The following is a 16425-nucleotide window of genomic DNA, read 5'->3' as shown; positions in this document are numbered from 1 at the left end:
CCTCCGCCTCAGCCCTGTCACCGCGCCGTCCCGGCGTGCCCCGCGCGGGCGAGCCCGGGCGCGCGCCCCCGCCCGCCCTCCTCTCCCTCCCTCACTTCCGGTGTCCGGCAGTGGCAGAGCCGCCGGCGGCGCCCCCCGCTCCCCCGGCGCAAGGGATAAAGGGGAGGGTGGGAGGGCGGGGAAAAATGGGCGGTGCTTACGGAGGCCCGTGCCCGCCACCGCCCAATCGTCGCCTGCCGGTGGGGGAGAAGGGGCGGGGAAAGCGCCGGCACGCGCCGCGCGGCACCGCCCCGCCGCCCGCCGCGGGATCGCGCCCCGCGCGCCCGAGGGAGCGGCGGGAGCGCGCCCGGGCGCCCCCACCCCCCCCCCGCCGCCTCCCCCCCCCCTCCGCCGGCTTCTCACCCCCCACCCCCCCCCCCCGACTCCTCCGCCCTCCTCCCCCCTTCCCCTTCCACCTCCCCACCCGGGAGGAGAGGCACGGAGTGACCGACGGAGCCACAGCTCCGGCCGCTCCGAGACCCTGCTCTCCTCCATGGGGCCCAGGTAAGCGCGCCGCCCCCCCCCCCGTCTCTCCTCTCCCTGAGGCGAGCGGGGGGTCGCCATGGCCGCCCGCCCCCTGAGGCAGCGGCAGCGGCGGGCCGCCCCCATCCCCGCCGACCCTGAGGCGAGGCGAGGCGGGCAGCGCTCTGGGGGCGGCGGGGAGCACCCCCACCTTCCCCTTCCCCGCCCGTCTCATTTATTATCATCGTTATTATCACCCCCTCCCCACCCCGGCACCCCCCCCCCCCCTCCTCCTCCTCCTCCTCCGCCGCGGGCAGAGCCCGCCGCCCGTCGCGGGGGGGAGCGGGGGGCCGATCGCTCCCCTGCCCGCGGAGGGGGGCACGGTGCCTTCTTTGGGACGCGATGTCTTATTTTGGTGTGGGTGGATGGCTTAACTTGGTAAGTGGCAGGGTTTAACCCCCCTCCCCCGGCCCTCCCCTCCCCTCGCTCCTCCGCCCGCCCCCCCCCTCCACCACCCCCCCCCCCTCCCCGTAACCTCCAAAAGGGGAATTTTCCAGCTGGTAATTTCTGCTGCGTCAACACCCAGCTCAAGGGAGAGGAGAAGAGACAAGGGGGCATTTTAACAGCAGCTCCACTTGCGAATAGCCAGCCTCAATCCCGGCTCCAGCATTAAAACCTTTTCCGCCCCCTAAAAACCAGCATCCGTGCAAGTTGGACCAAGAGTTTGTCAGGAGTGTGGTTCAAAACTGCTTGGAAAAAGGGATGAGGTAATAATACTGGTGAAGCATGTTGTATTTCTCTCTTTCTGCCTGTCTCTCTTTCTCTTTCTCCCTCTCCTCTTCTTCTTCTTTTTTTTTTTTTTTTTTTTTTTTTAAAAAGCCAGGCCTGTTTTGGGTTATTGTCTCCCCCTAAAGCCAGACATAGATCGCCTGGCCTTGCCTCCATTTTAATTGCAGGCTGAAATGGGGGAAGTGACCCTCTTTTTTAAAAAAAAAAAAAAAAAAAAAAACCCCAACAAACAAAAAAAAACCCTTGAAAAAATAACGCTGTTCATTTGGGGGGATAGAGGTGATTTTTCATAAGGCTGTAACAAGTGCAAAAGTGGCTGGAAATGTTTTCTGTCATGCTGGGAAACTAGTGAGGTGTCCTCCCCCCCTCCCCAGAAGAAAGTGTTTGTAAAATTTGGCCGAGGGGAGAAGGAGAGGTGCTGTGAAAGGTGCTGGTAAAAGAAGGGGTTGTGCTGCTGGATTGCCTTTGTGTCTCTGTAAATAGACATGTCAGTTCCCAAAGTAATACAAGTAGTGTCTGATAACTCAATCCCAGATGACAAATAGAGAATGGAGCAGATTTTCAGGACTGTAATAGTGGGAGGATTTCTCTTTTGAAACGGAGGGAAAAAAAATGTTGGTACCTCCTGAGGAGGTTCTTCACCGGCGCGTTATTGTGAAGCTGAGCGTTCGGATGAAATCTGGAGATAGAAACCGATATTTATTTATTTTTACACCTGACAGGGGAAAGATAAACAAAGGAGAGTTTAACAGCTCTTTAATGAATTCCTCATGCTTTTTATTTTGCAATCTCAATGATTCATTTGGCAAGCCTTACAGGACCGGATTATTATCAGCATTGTTTAAAGCCATGCTAATTAGGAGATGTGTTTAGCAAACAGTGGTATTGTAGACACCTGTACCAAAGTTCTTGCATGCATTTTAATTGCATCACTGGTATCATTTTTAGCATTTAGTCACTGTAATATAGATCTAGGTCTCAGTTCTTGAACTCGATCAAGTATTTATTACAAGTGTGGATTCTCTGTGTACATACAGCAGCCCTGCTACTAATGCATTAAATGTATTTTCTCAAAAAGGGGAGGGTGTATTTTTTCTTTTTCTTTTTTTTTTTTTTTCCCTGTGAGGATTAAAAGGAAAAGCTACGTTATCCAAGAAGAGTGAGAAAAACATAATTTTGAGGAAGAAGCTTGCTGTGACTGGATAGCTCTTCCACTTTTATCAATACCTTGCTTGAACATTTTATGTTTTTACAGCATCTTTTAATTGGAAGTAAAATTTGACTTTCCCCTTCTAAATTCCGTCTAGCTTCTCTCGCTGTTTGTCAAGTTTTATATTTTGAAATCCTTAGTGATGGAAAAAATGGGTGGAGTGTATTATTAGTCACAATATTTTCAACATGTGTTGAGGAATTATCGCTTTAAGGTGTTTTTTGGGAACTGACAAGAAATGGGTAGAGGAGCCTGTCCCATGGGCTGGAGGGAGGGCTACAAAACAGTATTTAGGGGAGCTCCCAAACATACGTTCATGAAAATTATTGTATGGTTTGGTACGCTAGTGGGATAACTGTAACTGAAACAGAAAACTAGTCTTTTGTTTTTGATGCAGCCTGTCCAGGAGGGGGAAACTCACTCACAGCTAAACTTCTCTCGCAGTTGTTTTCATAGACTGTATGTTAGCTTTGGTATAATTGAGTCAATTTTAGTGTGGTACCAAAAAATGGGGTATTCTAATAATCCTAACGTTAGGTGTTTATTCATATACTTTAAATGCTGCTTCGTTCTAGAGTGTGTAGGATTGAGCCTTTGAAAACATGACCTGTACACGGGGTTCCTGGAGACTGAAGAAAATGGGCCACTTTCTCCCCGTGGTCTTTGTTTTCTGGGACAGTTGTACAACAGTGGATATGTTCTTCACAAGAGGATTGTGTTTTTTTTTTTTTTTTATAACTGGAAGTGCTTAGAGGAAAACCAGTTTAGCAGCCCCCCTCCAGCAGTACTCCGTCAAAAGGAAAAATGCCTCATGTTGGAAAGATCTGTTATTTGCTGTTAGTATGCCTGCTTTTCCTCTGGTAACATGTTGTGTTGCTGTGAGGTCAAGCATATTCTTTTTGTCTCTGCTATCCACTTGCGTGGATTTTTTTTTTTTAGATACGTGTTTTTGAAGTTTCTAAGTAAAGTTTCCTGTCCTCCCAGCAGCAGGCTAACACCCAATCCAAACTGCTACTGCTTGCTTTTAGAGCAGAATTATTTCATAAACAGCTCAACCTTTCTCAGGACATTTTCCCCTTCATGTTCTTGCTGGTTTTCCTGGCTGCTCCAGAGCACTCTGTAACGCTCTCTGGACTCCCCCTAAATTGGTAAAAAGCATTCACAGGGGTTTTCCTTGGCTCCTGTGTGTTTAGTTTAATGGGCAAACAAAAGGGCAAAGAGAGGGCTTAGTTTAAGTCTGTGAAGAGCTACCTGCAGTTGTAATGGTTATCCCACATGTCCGCTATAATTCCCAGGAGCCAGCGGTTCTTGTCCGTTCCTGGCTGCGAGCATTACCCTAGAAAATTCTGACACTTTGCACAAAAGGATTAATACCGTGTTTGTATTTTGCTTCTGGCTTATGACCTGCTTGAATATTTTTAAGTGCGTAGCTTACCTGTGTTTTATGTGTGTGATATTTGAAACTTAAAATGTATTAATAGTGAAAGCAAGCATGCTGCGGGGTTGTCTGTAGATAGCAGGGGTCACGTTAGGCGAGAGTACAAGGACCTACCACAGCTGTGAGATAGAGGGAGGTATTTGGTCTGCGTGAAGTACTGCGATGCTACTCCTTGCCTAAGGATCCTCGTGAGCGGTTTTATGATATTTTGGTCAAGTACAATGACAGTCAGGACTCCAGTGTTAAAATTTGTTGCTTCAAAACTTTACTTTATTCCTTCTCGAGGACTTTTTGTTTCACTAGGTGATACGTTTGTGTTACAGCCCCCTTAAATACAACCTTCAGTAGTTGGTTTTCTCAATTCCCTCTAGACCTTTAGTCCTTCAGGCAGGACGAGAAATTAAAGCGTGTATCGCTTGTTGCGGGACTTCTTTCACTTGAGATGCAAGAGGAAAGAATCTCCAACTTCCCTGAATGGTTCAGTAGTTTTCTGGTTCGTGCTGCCTTGGTGTATTTGGATGCACAAGGATGTCCAGTTTGGATGGATAGCTGCTTGGGATTCCGTTCCCATCCTGTAGCTGCTGATCGAACGTACTGGTATCGTAACTGCTTTTTATCAGCCGCCCCTTCTGTGAAGCAGGGGTGCCGGGGTTCTCTTGGCTCTTCCAAAACATTTTCTATTATACTGATGAAAAATCATAGTTGTGCTAAAAACAATTATTCTTCATAAATGCAAACTGGTGTGAAGTCCTTGCTGAATTTCCTATGAGATACGGTGGAGTTCAGAGGCTCGTGGGTGGGGTTTTCTGTCCCTTACCAAGTTAGCTGTGGTGCAGTTATTTTCTGAACAGTTGCTTTAACTTTCTTTCATACCCATATATTTAAGAAACATCAGACTGCTGTTGAAATGTTGGTTTTGAATAGCTTCCGAGTGCTTCACAGGCAGGAGGAGATCCTTGACAGTAATTCTAATTAGATGGAAATGTGTTCCACTTTGCGGTGTTTTGTTGCACGTAGGTAAGGATGTACGTGTGCATTGGAACCAGCGGTGGTGCAGCTGTGGAGAGGAACAGTAGCTTTGCTGAAATGTAACAGGTAGATGCCAAGTTGGAGCTGAAACTCACCTTTTTGCCTTGCTTTTTGGGGATGTGGCTTGCTTTTATTCCAGCCCATGCAGTGGTGATCCCTTCTGTCCTGTTACTCACTTGGCTTGTGTATGCACTCGGGAAGAGCATTCTGCCTAGAGTTTGCTTTACAGTAAAACTGAGTTGGGGTCATGGTAATGGAGGGAGGCAACAAGACGTCAGAAATATTCTACAAACACAGCTACTAGCTTGTGTATGGATTAAAATAAACTTAGTAACAAGAATGTCAGAGTGTGTGCCAGGAACTTAGCCGCTTAAGAACCCTACATAGAAAAGTGAGTAGGGTGTTACATATTAAGGAATATGTTTATACCTGTGTATACTTAAATATGTAGTTATCTTTCCTAATTATTTCCTCGCCATGTGTTGAACAAACTGCTTATTCTGTCCAAGCGAGTTTGCTTCCTGGTATTTCTCACCTTGTGAAGAACTCCTCTGCAGAAAGAGTTGATATTTCAGGCGGTTAGCTCACTCTCTTTGAGGAAAGGGTTAAACAAAATTTGCACCTTCTGCACTAATATACCATTGGAGGAAATACCTTTCTGACTAGTGCTCAAATCATGCTCCAAAACAGAAGAATTGATGGTCTGTATTAGCCATTAGGTGCTTAAAATACCCAAACCCGAAACCAACTAATTTAAGTACTGATGAACGAAGTAGTCAGGACGCAGTACTCCTAAAAGTCCTGCCACTGTAGTATTGGAGAATGAGGTGGTGGCTAAATATAAAGCTAGCTTATTGACTTCCTTCTTATTACCACTGTATCCTTCTTGGCTTCACTCCACTTTTTTTTTTTTTTTTTTTCCCCTTAATAATAGTTGATCAAATCTGGATTATGAGATTTCTACTAAAAAGTAAAAAGGGATACTTACCCAAGGCACTAAGTGCTTGTGCCACGAATTACACAAACGAAATTAGATTGTTCACAGAGCATCTCATATGTTATCTTTAGCTTTGCACTGGTTGATTTTTTACTCTTAGATTATTCCTGACTCCTTACGTGTCTTTTCTGTCTCTTAGGTGCTCTTTCCCTCGGTTCCTCCCACTGCTATACTTCTCTTTAAAAATTACCTAATGATTCTTCCTCCTTCTTTGGCTCCCTCCCTTTTTATGTACTGAGTTTGGGAACTTTAGCAAAGATCCCCTAGTTAAAAAGCCAAAAACCAATGAGAAGGTTTTGGGGGAACCATTCTTCAGGGCAATTCCCTGAAGGTGTGATAGGCTTGCAGTTCTTTAATCCCCCTCCTTTTTTTTAAGATGCTTTTTATGTTGTTTTTTTGGCCAATAGATGCACAAGGGCAAAGTCTTCTTGGTTAGATTACTTTTGCGACTTTTTTTTTTTTTCTTTTAAGTGGAAGCTTAAGATCTTGTAGGATTTAACGGCACTTGGACAGGTAAGTGTCAATACTAGCCACAGGCATTCGGATTTTTTCAAGGTGTTTTTTAATTTCACTGCTAGTGTGGCAGATATATCTGTAGCTCAATTCTTACATTTTTTGATATCACCAGACTTCTCAAGCCTGGTACCCTGTAAGGTACTTGCTATTTAAGTGCTGGCTAGCTCTTCTGCGTTCTTACTGCGTTCTGCAAGGTCCGTGGTCGTGGGTAGAGTTGGATCATCTCTTGGTGCAACCAGGTGAGAGAAAGAGAGAGCAGAGATCAGAAATAGGGGAATGATGTGCGCAACTGTTTCTGTACCGTGATGGAGCTCTCTATGATGGAGAGAGAGGATGAAGAGACAAGCGCATGGACAGAGTTGGAAGTTGCAGGGAAATGAGTAAGTGAAATGGAGAGGAAATACAAAGTGCAGTGGAAATGTTACTGCAAGTAAGCATTTTGATCTAGAAATACACCTAGTGCACTGTAAGGAAAGGTGCATCCTGTTATATTAGCAAATTGTTCCCAGTTGGAATATTATATTTTGGGCTGCATTGCTTTTACAGGCGTGGAAAATAAAACTTTTACCTTCTGTTAGGTATTCGCATCTTTTTCTGTACCTTTGTGGATTTTCTTTTTTCAAAATTTTTAAATTCTTGTAAGAGGAGCAAACTGTTTTAGTTAGTACATTTGTGTATGCTGCTCTTTAATTTGAGGATGACTCTGGCTTTTGAAGGCTGCGACTCAGTCGAGTTGGGTGGGAATAGAACTCAAATATCTTACTTTTGTATAATGCAGACAGATAATTTTTCTGTAACCTCAGGCAAATATTTTGGTTTGGAGGGGAATCACTGTAACTATAAGGTTAGATTAATACTAACCTCATTTAAAGTTTGTGGATGGCAAGTGTTGCAGAAACATTAACTGAAACTTTACGATGTTTACTAGAGCAAACTATTGTTAAAGTAGTTTGAAATCCTCATATAAAGTACTGTTTTTTACAGTGACTTCTCCAAAGCACTTCTGTCTGGAAGCATAGTCAGAAGTTGTTAATAGTCTTAAAATTTGTATGTTAAGCTCTTTCTTTAACTTAACACAAGGGCTAAAGAATTTTTCCTATATGTCAGAACGTATTGGAATATATTTCCTATATATCAGAATATTTCTTGTTCGAAATGGCAAACAGTCTTGTAAATATGCAGTTATTTTAACTGTGGCTTCTAATTATGTGACACTGAAGGTTTTTGTATTAAGTTAAAGTTTAGATTTTAATTTTTGCCTCCTATTCTTTCCCTTCCCAAATACAGGACATCTGACGAACCTGTTGGAGCTTGTTACCAGAGACCATTCTCCTCTATTCATTAAATCATGCACTATCCAGCTGTGAAACATTGTGACGTTTATTTTTGCTAACAGGAAACATTTTCAAAGATTGGTAAGTTCTCAGCATTTAAAGATATTTTTGTAATGTGGCAAGGGAAAGAGAAAGAGTAGCTGGATATATATCAACATTGTCATGAGGACTTACAGTTCTTTATAAAATTTGACATAACGTTGATAAAGGCTCGTTTAGAAATCTTACCCAACTGCAAAAGTTGAAGAAATACCTCTGGCTATTCTCCTGCTCCTACCTTGTGGTAGGGCTGCCTCCATTAATCATGGTCACTTGGTTCTCATCTGTTCATTTGGAAGAGGAAAACAGGTGCAGAGCTCAAAGCAGGAAGAAAAAATGAAGAGCTCTGCAAAACGGTATAGGTCTCAGCTTTACCATTCTTACCAGACTGTTCTGGCTCATTTTGTGATGCTGGGACAGAGGTGTAAATGAGAGTCTTAACAGTAACAGTCCTAAGTCTAAGTGAAACTACGCATTACTTTTACGCTTTTCTAACAAAGTAATTTCCTATGTCTCTGTGTTGGTCTGGCTCCCCCCCCCATTTTATTTTTTTAACTGTCTAAATAACAGAACTAAAAAGAGCTAGCCAAAACAATTGCTATGGAGAAGCAATCAGAATTAGAAAAAGGCAAGACTTGGCAGTCTGAAATAGAAATTGAGAACAAAGTCAATGGTATTTGCTTCACTTGGGTCATACTTGTTTTCAAGATTTTCACAGTTCTGCTTGTTGCCATAAGAATGCTTGGATTTTCCTTATTACTTCATTTGTTTATTAGATATGTTATTTCACCGTTTATAATGACATTAGTTAGTATTGGAAAAGCTTTCTTAATTTGTATCTTCTGATGTTTTCTTTCACAATCTATTACTACAGAAGGTCAGTCTTGAAATCAACAGTATTGATTTATAGCTTATTTTCATTAAGAGAGCTAATCTGTATATTAGAGATGTCTGAAATGCAGAGATCAGAAATATATGGCAAATACTTTGCTATAACAGCTAATGGTGTATAAACACTATAAATTTTTGAATAAAGTATAGTCAGAAGTTTTAGTTGAAGTTAGATGTTATAAGTGTAGTGAATATGCTATTCTGAAGAAAATAAAAGTCTGTTTTGTGTAAGAAAAACAGGTGTACAAGATGATAGTAATAGTTAAAGGTTTTTTATCTGTGAGGACACTATGTGTAGATGAACTATTCCTATTCTTTATATGTTGTAATCGTAAACATTAATGTTTTATCCCAGAAGTCTGTCTGTGAATGTGCCTTACCTAAGCATCTATATTTTATGCAGAATATTCAAAATCTTGGGATTGTTTAGTCTCTTAACCTTGAATGGCGTCAGCCAGTAGAAACTGGTCATTAAACATTTCAAGAGGAAATTGTCTTGACTAATCCATTGCAAACTTGATTTTTTTTCAGGAGTTGTAGTGGTAGCTTTTTAACCTCAGTATTTGATAGGTCAGATAAGGTGAATTAGTGCCCTTCAGGCCACAAATGTCTCTTTAAGAAGTCATTAAAGTGAGAATGTTTTGAAAAGTTACCAAACAGGAAACACTGTTGTTTCAAGGATCTGTTTGAAGTTTTAGTATCTAAAATTAGAATTTTTTTTCCCATACTTTTAAGGCGTAATTCTTCCTTCTATTATTGCAAAAAACAGGCTTTAATTACCTGCAATGTATTGATATGCTTTGAGTTAACTTTTTTGGGGGGTTCGTTAGGTCATAAATAGGGGTGTTACAACTGTGAGTTTGGAGGGAAAGGACTTAAATGTACCACTGTTACACAGTAATCTTGTAGTCTAATGCTAATAACTACTTCTGGTTTTGTTTTTTGTCGTAGTTCTGTCTTTCCTCTACAAGAGTTCACACCAGTGCTATTGGAAGGTCATAGAACGGTGCACTACCTGTGCTGCCCTAGGGCTGTTGATGTCCTCACCTATTGTAGGAGAAACGCTAGACCTGGAACCCAGTTTGTTACTGGTAAGAAGTAATTGTCTTGGATATATTTTTAATTTTTTTTTAATATTAAAGTTTGCATGCTTTCTCTAACAAAATCGGCAAAAACGTCTTCACTGCTTATTACTTGAAGAACACTGTAGCAAAATGTGCATCTGGTCTTCCCCCCCCCTCCCCCCCTCCTATTTTAAACTTTACAGTTTCTAAATTTCTAATTCTAATATCTAATTGCCCTCCTTTCAAAATGTGGAGGCTAACAGTTTTCCCTTAGCTTTCATTTTCAGACCTGGTTTTCTCTCAATTCTTCATGCGCTGTCAGAGCTAATGAAGGTTAATAAAAGGATTTTTCTAAGATACCTTCAGAAATCCTGTCTTTTGGTTGCACTTTTGTAGTGTCCAGCTTCTGCACACTATAGCTGGCCCCGTAACTTCAGGTAGATGGTTTGATAGGTCAAAGGCCAAAGCCAAGTCTCTGGTTTAAAGTTTTGGAGTAGAGAGTGAAATGTTTAATGATAGCTCCCTGTTATTTTATTGCTTATGGGAGTTAGATTTTGCTTGTGTTTCCTGTTTGGATTGCAGAAACAAAGCTTTGATGATATGACTGACTAGAAGCATGCAGCGTTTTGCGCGTCGTTATTCTTTTTGCTGAAATGGGCTTTCTTTTAATTCCTAATTGCATTTGGATCTATCTATTTTCATGGTAGAAGCAATTGTAAACTGATGACATGGTCTTAAATGTATTGTATTTCCTGACTATATCTAAGCTGGACCGACGGGGAGTTGAAGTCTCTTTGCCTGCCCTGAGAACCAGTGGTTCGAGCAAGTGATTTCTTTGCTGGTGTGTTATAGCTACTGAAGGTGTGATGCTTGCCCTGCTGCTGCTGTGTGAACTTTGCTCATGGACTTTCTGGATTGTAACTGCTACAGAGAGGCTAACTGGAGATGGTGTTTTAATGCTGTCAATGATGGCATAGCATTGGCTTGAAATTGGAGAAATTTTAGTCAGTCCTCATCAGGCAGATGTTAATTGAATACTTTTAGGGGCTTGCAGGGGGGGGTTGCCCTACAATCATAGAGAATTGAGTGGACCTCTCAAATTTGATAATAAAAATATAACTAGTATTTTTACTTCAGTTCACTGAAAATCATTTGCCTCCCAGATTTTTGCCCTTTCTGTAATTCTATAGGATTTCTCAAACCGAATGGTGAAACTTTTTTTTTTTTCCTGTGGCTCCTAACCCATAAGGATGAACATGCACTGTTGGGCTGTAATTAAACATTCTCATCCTCAGTCATAAGGGAAAAGTGGTACGGTGTTTTTCTCGTGAAACTGTGAGTTGTGAGTAACCTCTTTGGCCCAAGGGTCTGGTTTGGTCTGTTTACAAACATCTGCCTGTTTCTCTTTGAATTCAGAGTTGTGGTTGGAATGACCAACTTAAACTACGAATGATCGGTTTCATGAATCAGAATAGGGTAGAAGAGTTTCTTTTTTGGCAACTGTTCATTTTCATAAGCTGTTACTTGCATCTACTTTGAAGAAAGCTGAACATAAGAATATAATTTTGGGGTATCTAGTATCAAAAAATTAAAACTTTTCTGGAATTGTGTGCTCTTCTTCGTCAAACACACTTAGGAGAAAACCCTGTACTTCTGGAGATTTGTACTTGTAAAGCTTATGAGCAGTGTCTTTGCAGGGAGTTATCATCCATTAATATCCTGAGTCTTCTGCTTTTTCTCCCCTTTAGGAGAATAAGTATAGGTACCGTCCTTTTCAGTTGCTAAGGTTACGTTGGGGTTTTTTGTACTTCATTCTTTTCAGCCCAGGGCACATGGATAGGAGGAATCCTATGCATTTCTGTTGTCTTTAATTGGATGAAAGTGAAACTCGTATGCACACTGTGTCTTGTGCAAGGAGGCGTTTCGAGCCCAATCTCACCTTACGGAGCTCCTTTGCAGAGGAATTTAAAAAATGTTGGAATGTCTTGGGAGTGGAGACATGGACAGGACACAGGGGAAGCAGAGAAGTGGGGTGTGTTTGTTGGTTTTTTTGTATAATAAACCATCAGAGTGAATTGGAGTTCTTCCTTAATCTGGTTTTACTTTTCTCTGAAGGGAGAGGGGGGAGGAAACAACACATTTTTGGTTAAATTCCAATTGGCATGTTTACTCTAGGGAGCATAGAGTGGCTGGTGGAGTGCACTAGTGAATAGTTTGGTACTCTATAACTTGTGTCCTTAGTATTAAGCATAGAAACATGTTTAGACAATTGTAACAGACTAAATGACATGTAGTTTAAATTTTTCATTCGCTTATATTCTGAGAGAGCAAAAAGTAAACAAACAAAAAACCCTACCAACAACAAAAACCCCCTCTAGTCTTTTTCTGGCCCCACCCCCCCCTTTTCCTTCTGAGTAAAGGGAGTTTATTTTTGTCCCCACTATTTCCCAGAGGACTGTACTGTAGAGACTTTCATGTGTGTACTCCATTTCTTGTCTGTGGCTTTTTGTCAAAATTCATATAATGCACTGAGTTTTAGATGCAACAAATTTATACCCCTTAATTTTACTGGTGTTAAGATTTTGGTCAGCAGACTTATTGTGGGTACGTACGCTGAGAGGTTGGCTTTGTAAGTATCACTGGTTACTCTTTTTAAAACCTTTCCAACAGTAGGTGAAGATAGTGTTTATTTAGACTCTTATTATGTCACCAGGTGATGTTTTCATGTTCAAATAACTGTACTGATAGTGCAAAAGAAAGAGTTTTCAGAGATGCTATATTTGTAGAACTAGGTTCATTCTAGCTAGGTTTAAAGATTATATAAATTATTAATGCTTACTTTAAGACCAGGTTTTTGACAACATGGAAAGTAAAAAGCTGGCCTGTATCTTGACAGAAGTTTGCATGAAAGAGATTATTAAATCTGCTCATGTTTTGTTCTTTTTGCTGTTACATGCAAGTGTTGTTTGTTTAGGGACAATTTTTTTAGTTATTTTTGGAAAAGTAATAGACTTGAATTACTGTAGTGTCTGTGAATTGACTTATGAAGAAAGCCTGATCTGCTACAATTTATTTTGTGGAAAATCTACAGATGAGCTTTCATGGTTCATTGGCTTCTTGGAAAGCTGTGTTGTGGCCATGTGCTGTCATCGCAGGCCCAGGCCTAAAGGATTTTAGTAGGTGCTCAACTTTGAAATCCTTCAGTGTACTAAAAAGACCCGAGATAAAACAAAAAATACATCATTAATCTTCGAGATCTGATTCTAAAAAATCTCCATGGTTTATTCCATCTTTACCATGCTTCCAATAGAAGTTTGAAGGCTACTGCTTTTCCGAAGAAATCTTTCCACAACATCTTTTAAGTGGAGATAAATATCATTACCAGGAAAAGGGAAAAAAAAAAACCAAAACCCACCCCAACAACAAGCCACAAAACAGCATGTAAAATTGGAACACAAGAGCACAGGGTTTTGAAGCTTCCTGAATTTTTAACTACTAGCAAATTGCCTTAAATTTAACTTGGATTAATTCCCTAGTGATCCTTGACATTAAACGGATGTTCTGGTTTGACATGGGTAGACAGAAAACTAATTAATTCCTCTGAATTTGAGGCATATTTAATTTTCTCCCCCAAAGACCTCTCATTTAAAAGGTACAATGCTGTGACAAATGTTGAATGTGGAAAAATGTGTATAAAGTAGCAGACCTTCAGACAGAGGAAGATCAAGACATCCACAATAATAATTGCTGGTTTGGAAGATGTTAAATTTTATTGATTAGACTGAACATGGGAGTATCCACATCATTGCTTGCATACTTGAAAGTGCTGTAACGTGCCCACCTGTCAGTGGAAAGGATGCTGCTCTTTGGTGGGCGTCTTCCCCATTCATCTCTCTGTCTCTTTATACTTAAAGTACTTTGGAACAAGGACAAGTTGTCTTCCCTTTGTGTAGAGGAATGTATATTGTCATTATTTTTACTTGTGTTCTTATATTCATCATATTTTAGAATGTCAGGTATTTTTGCTTTCTTGTCCAAAAGGCACCTACCCACCCTCTCTCTGCTCTTGTCCCCAGTGTCCTTGGAAATGTGGGCAAGTAAGATACAAGGACTGTATGATCGTACTGTAATGACACGCTTTTGTTCATCCATGGCTTGCCTGGAGGGTGTCTTCTGTCAAGAGCTTGGTGGGTGGGAGGGAGGCCAGTAAGGAATCTTGCGTAGATTTTTTGTGTGTGTGTGTTTAGTAAAAATCCCGTGATAGGAAATAAAGTCAGAGAAAAGCTATTTCCTAAAGAGGCTAGCATGTGCTTCATCCATAAGAAGCACCAGATGAGTCAGAACCTCAACTGAACCTCAAACTGGTCCAGTCTAAAGCAAAGGTAGCAAGAGACAAATATTTTAATCTGGGTTTCTGCTATAGGCAGCTTAAACAAAGGACAAGGTTTATCTAAAATAGACTGTTACCAACAGTGAGGGGGAACCCAACCCACTGAAGTAAGCTGAATAAATATATGAAATAGTAAAGAAATAAAATCTCAAGGAATCAGTATAATTTCCAGGTGAAAAGCATTCAAGAAGAAAAGCTCTTGTTGCATAAATTCACAAAACCAGGTGAAGACATTGACAGATACTCCTGATGCTAATCTGTATTAAATTGAGGAAGGGAAAATTGTCCTTGCAGGAGATTTCCCGCCCCCCTCCCCCCTGCACTGATTCCAGGGAGTTGGTATCTTGGAATATGGATTTTGATACCCATGAAGGAACAGCAAACGGAAATGCCATATCTGAAACCTTCTGATAGCTTCGTAATTGTATGCTGTGAGGTTTTCTTGCGTCTTCCTCTGAATCATGTGGATATGGCAGCTGTTGAAGACAGGATTGGTGATGGACAACTCACTTTATCCTGTGTGGCAATTCATATTTCCTGAGGGGACTAAGCTGACTCTTCAACTCCTAAAAGTAGATGCAGTAGTGGTTTCTGGAATAAAGACAAAACTGAACTGTCATTCTGCTTTAAGAGGTGGTTCTCTCAAACATGAAGACATGGGAAGTGGTGGCAGCTACCTTCAGAGCCTGGGTTAGAGAGCTGCTGTGCTGGCTGGTTCCATCACAACCTTTTCAGGCCAAACACCTGAAAAATCAATTCTTTCTTTTTTTTTTTTTTTTCCCCTGACTGATTCTTGGTTTGATTTTTTTTTTTTTTTTTTTTTTTTTTTAGTTTATTTATTTCATTTATTTGTGGTGGAGGTGGAGATGGCTTCCATGTGAGAATTTGATTTGAGGTCTCCGGGCAGATTTCAATGGTAAATAGGTAGTGTTGTTCAGATAATGTAGAGCTATGCTATTATTAACCTCTTCCAGTTCAAATAATAAAAAAAAAGATTAGCTTCTTTGTGTGTTCTGTGCTTAATTCTGTAGAAAAACTGTATGGATTTGAAATAGATTAACACCAGTTCAGCCTGTTTATGTTGCAGGAAGATGGTCCTTCCTCTCTTGAGGGAAGTAAATGCTTCTCAATGATCAGGGACCAGCTGGTCTTGCAAATTAGCATTTCTGACACTGCCAAAGAGACAGCTCCATTCTTGCGGAACTAGAGAAGCTCGTGCAGGCAATGTTGCATAACTTGAACTTTTGAATCATCAGGTGGCTCTCTAGAAGAAAGGTCCTGTGTCACGTATGTTCTCTGGGCTGAGAGGTTGTTTGTTAGCCAATAGTGTTGGCCAAACTGTAGCTATTTTGCTCCTGTAGATGACAATAATAGCACAGACTAGGGGAAGGGGGCAGAGGTCTTGGGGATCTGTGTTCCACAGTACAGGAAACCCACTTGCATGTGTCAGGGAACTTGCTTAATCATGGCTGTCCTAGGACTGCCCACTGCTGTGAGCCTATTTGAACAGATGGGACTGAATTTGTGTTTGAACTTGATGTATGTTAGAAAGTTGCTTCAAGCTCACGTCAGCCTCCTTACTGACAGTGCTTATATTTAACCATGTATGCTTTAAGACTGTAAGACCTCAGAAGTACAGTGATTTTGGTTTTATCAGCAACCACCACTAGCCTAAATCCAGGCTTCTGATCTGTGCACCTGCCCATAGTTACATTCAGAATTTGGTCTTGTCAGTATGTTGTATGTTGACATGTGGACCCACATATTAATTTTGCAGTTGGAACATCCTATATTGGAACAAATTTGAGTTTTTGAGAGAAAGGAGTAGATATCCTTCATGTTGTGTGGCAGCTCAGCGCTCTTAATTGGTCAAACCATTAAACCACTGTTAGACGGCATATAAATCTTGATAGAAAGTTCTGAATAAGTGGTATAAGCTAGATAAAATGGCAGAAAGTAACGCCAAGGAATTTGCAAAGCTGTGGCAGCAAAGGCAAGTATGGAGTTGCAAAGGTAGTAACTGCCGAGGTATGGTGTTGCAGGGAGTACTTCATCGGTCTGTTCTGGTGCTGCCAGCGTCCATCCTTAACACCTTGAGTGTTGTGAACTTGAAGTCATCTCGCTTGAGAGACAGAATGTGTTGATACGCCTGATAGCAGTGAAGCGTTGCCTTGGGAGACAAAAGGCAGGGCATTTCTGTTGGTGTTGAATGGACAACAGATTAAGC

At 41.4% G+C, this 16425-nt stretch overlaps 1 protein-coding gene across 8 annotated transcripts in view; it reads left to right on the top strand.

Annotated features, from left to right (window-relative positions):
* Positions 1-424: 424 nt before the first annotated feature.
* ZBTB46 (zinc finger and BTB domain containing 46) overlaps positions 425-16425 on the top strand; it is a 61345-nt gene continuing 45344 nt past the window's right edge. For 3 of the 8 annotated variants that reach the window (XR_008234782.1, XM_052784643.1, XM_052784582.1), the window contains exons 1-4: positions 425-543; positions 1088-1268; positions 7768-7895; positions 9696-9835. Coding sequence is in view for 6 of the 8 variants with exons in the window: in XM_052784643.1 (XP_052640603.1) it covers positions 9782-9835 (54 nt within the window). In the remaining 2 variants the exon portion in view is untranslated. Of the gene's footprint in view, positions 544-571; positions 940-1058; positions 1269-7767; positions 7896-9695; positions 9836-15285; positions 15474-16425 lie in introns of those variants that run through there. The other 5 variants (XM_052784600.1, XM_052784591.1, XM_052784615.1 and 2 more) reach the window with 5 other exon arrangements.

The sequence above is a fragment of the Harpia harpyja genome, chromosome 1 (assembly GCF_026419915.1).
Source record: "Harpia harpyja isolate bHarHar1 chromosome 1, bHarHar1 primary haplotype, whole genome shotgun sequence".
Classification (NCBI taxonomy): Eukaryota; Metazoa; Chordata; class Aves; order Accipitriformes; family Accipitridae; genus Harpia; species Harpia harpyja.
Note: the sequence above shows the minus strand (reverse complement) of the source record. Positions and strands in the feature narration are given on the sequence as shown.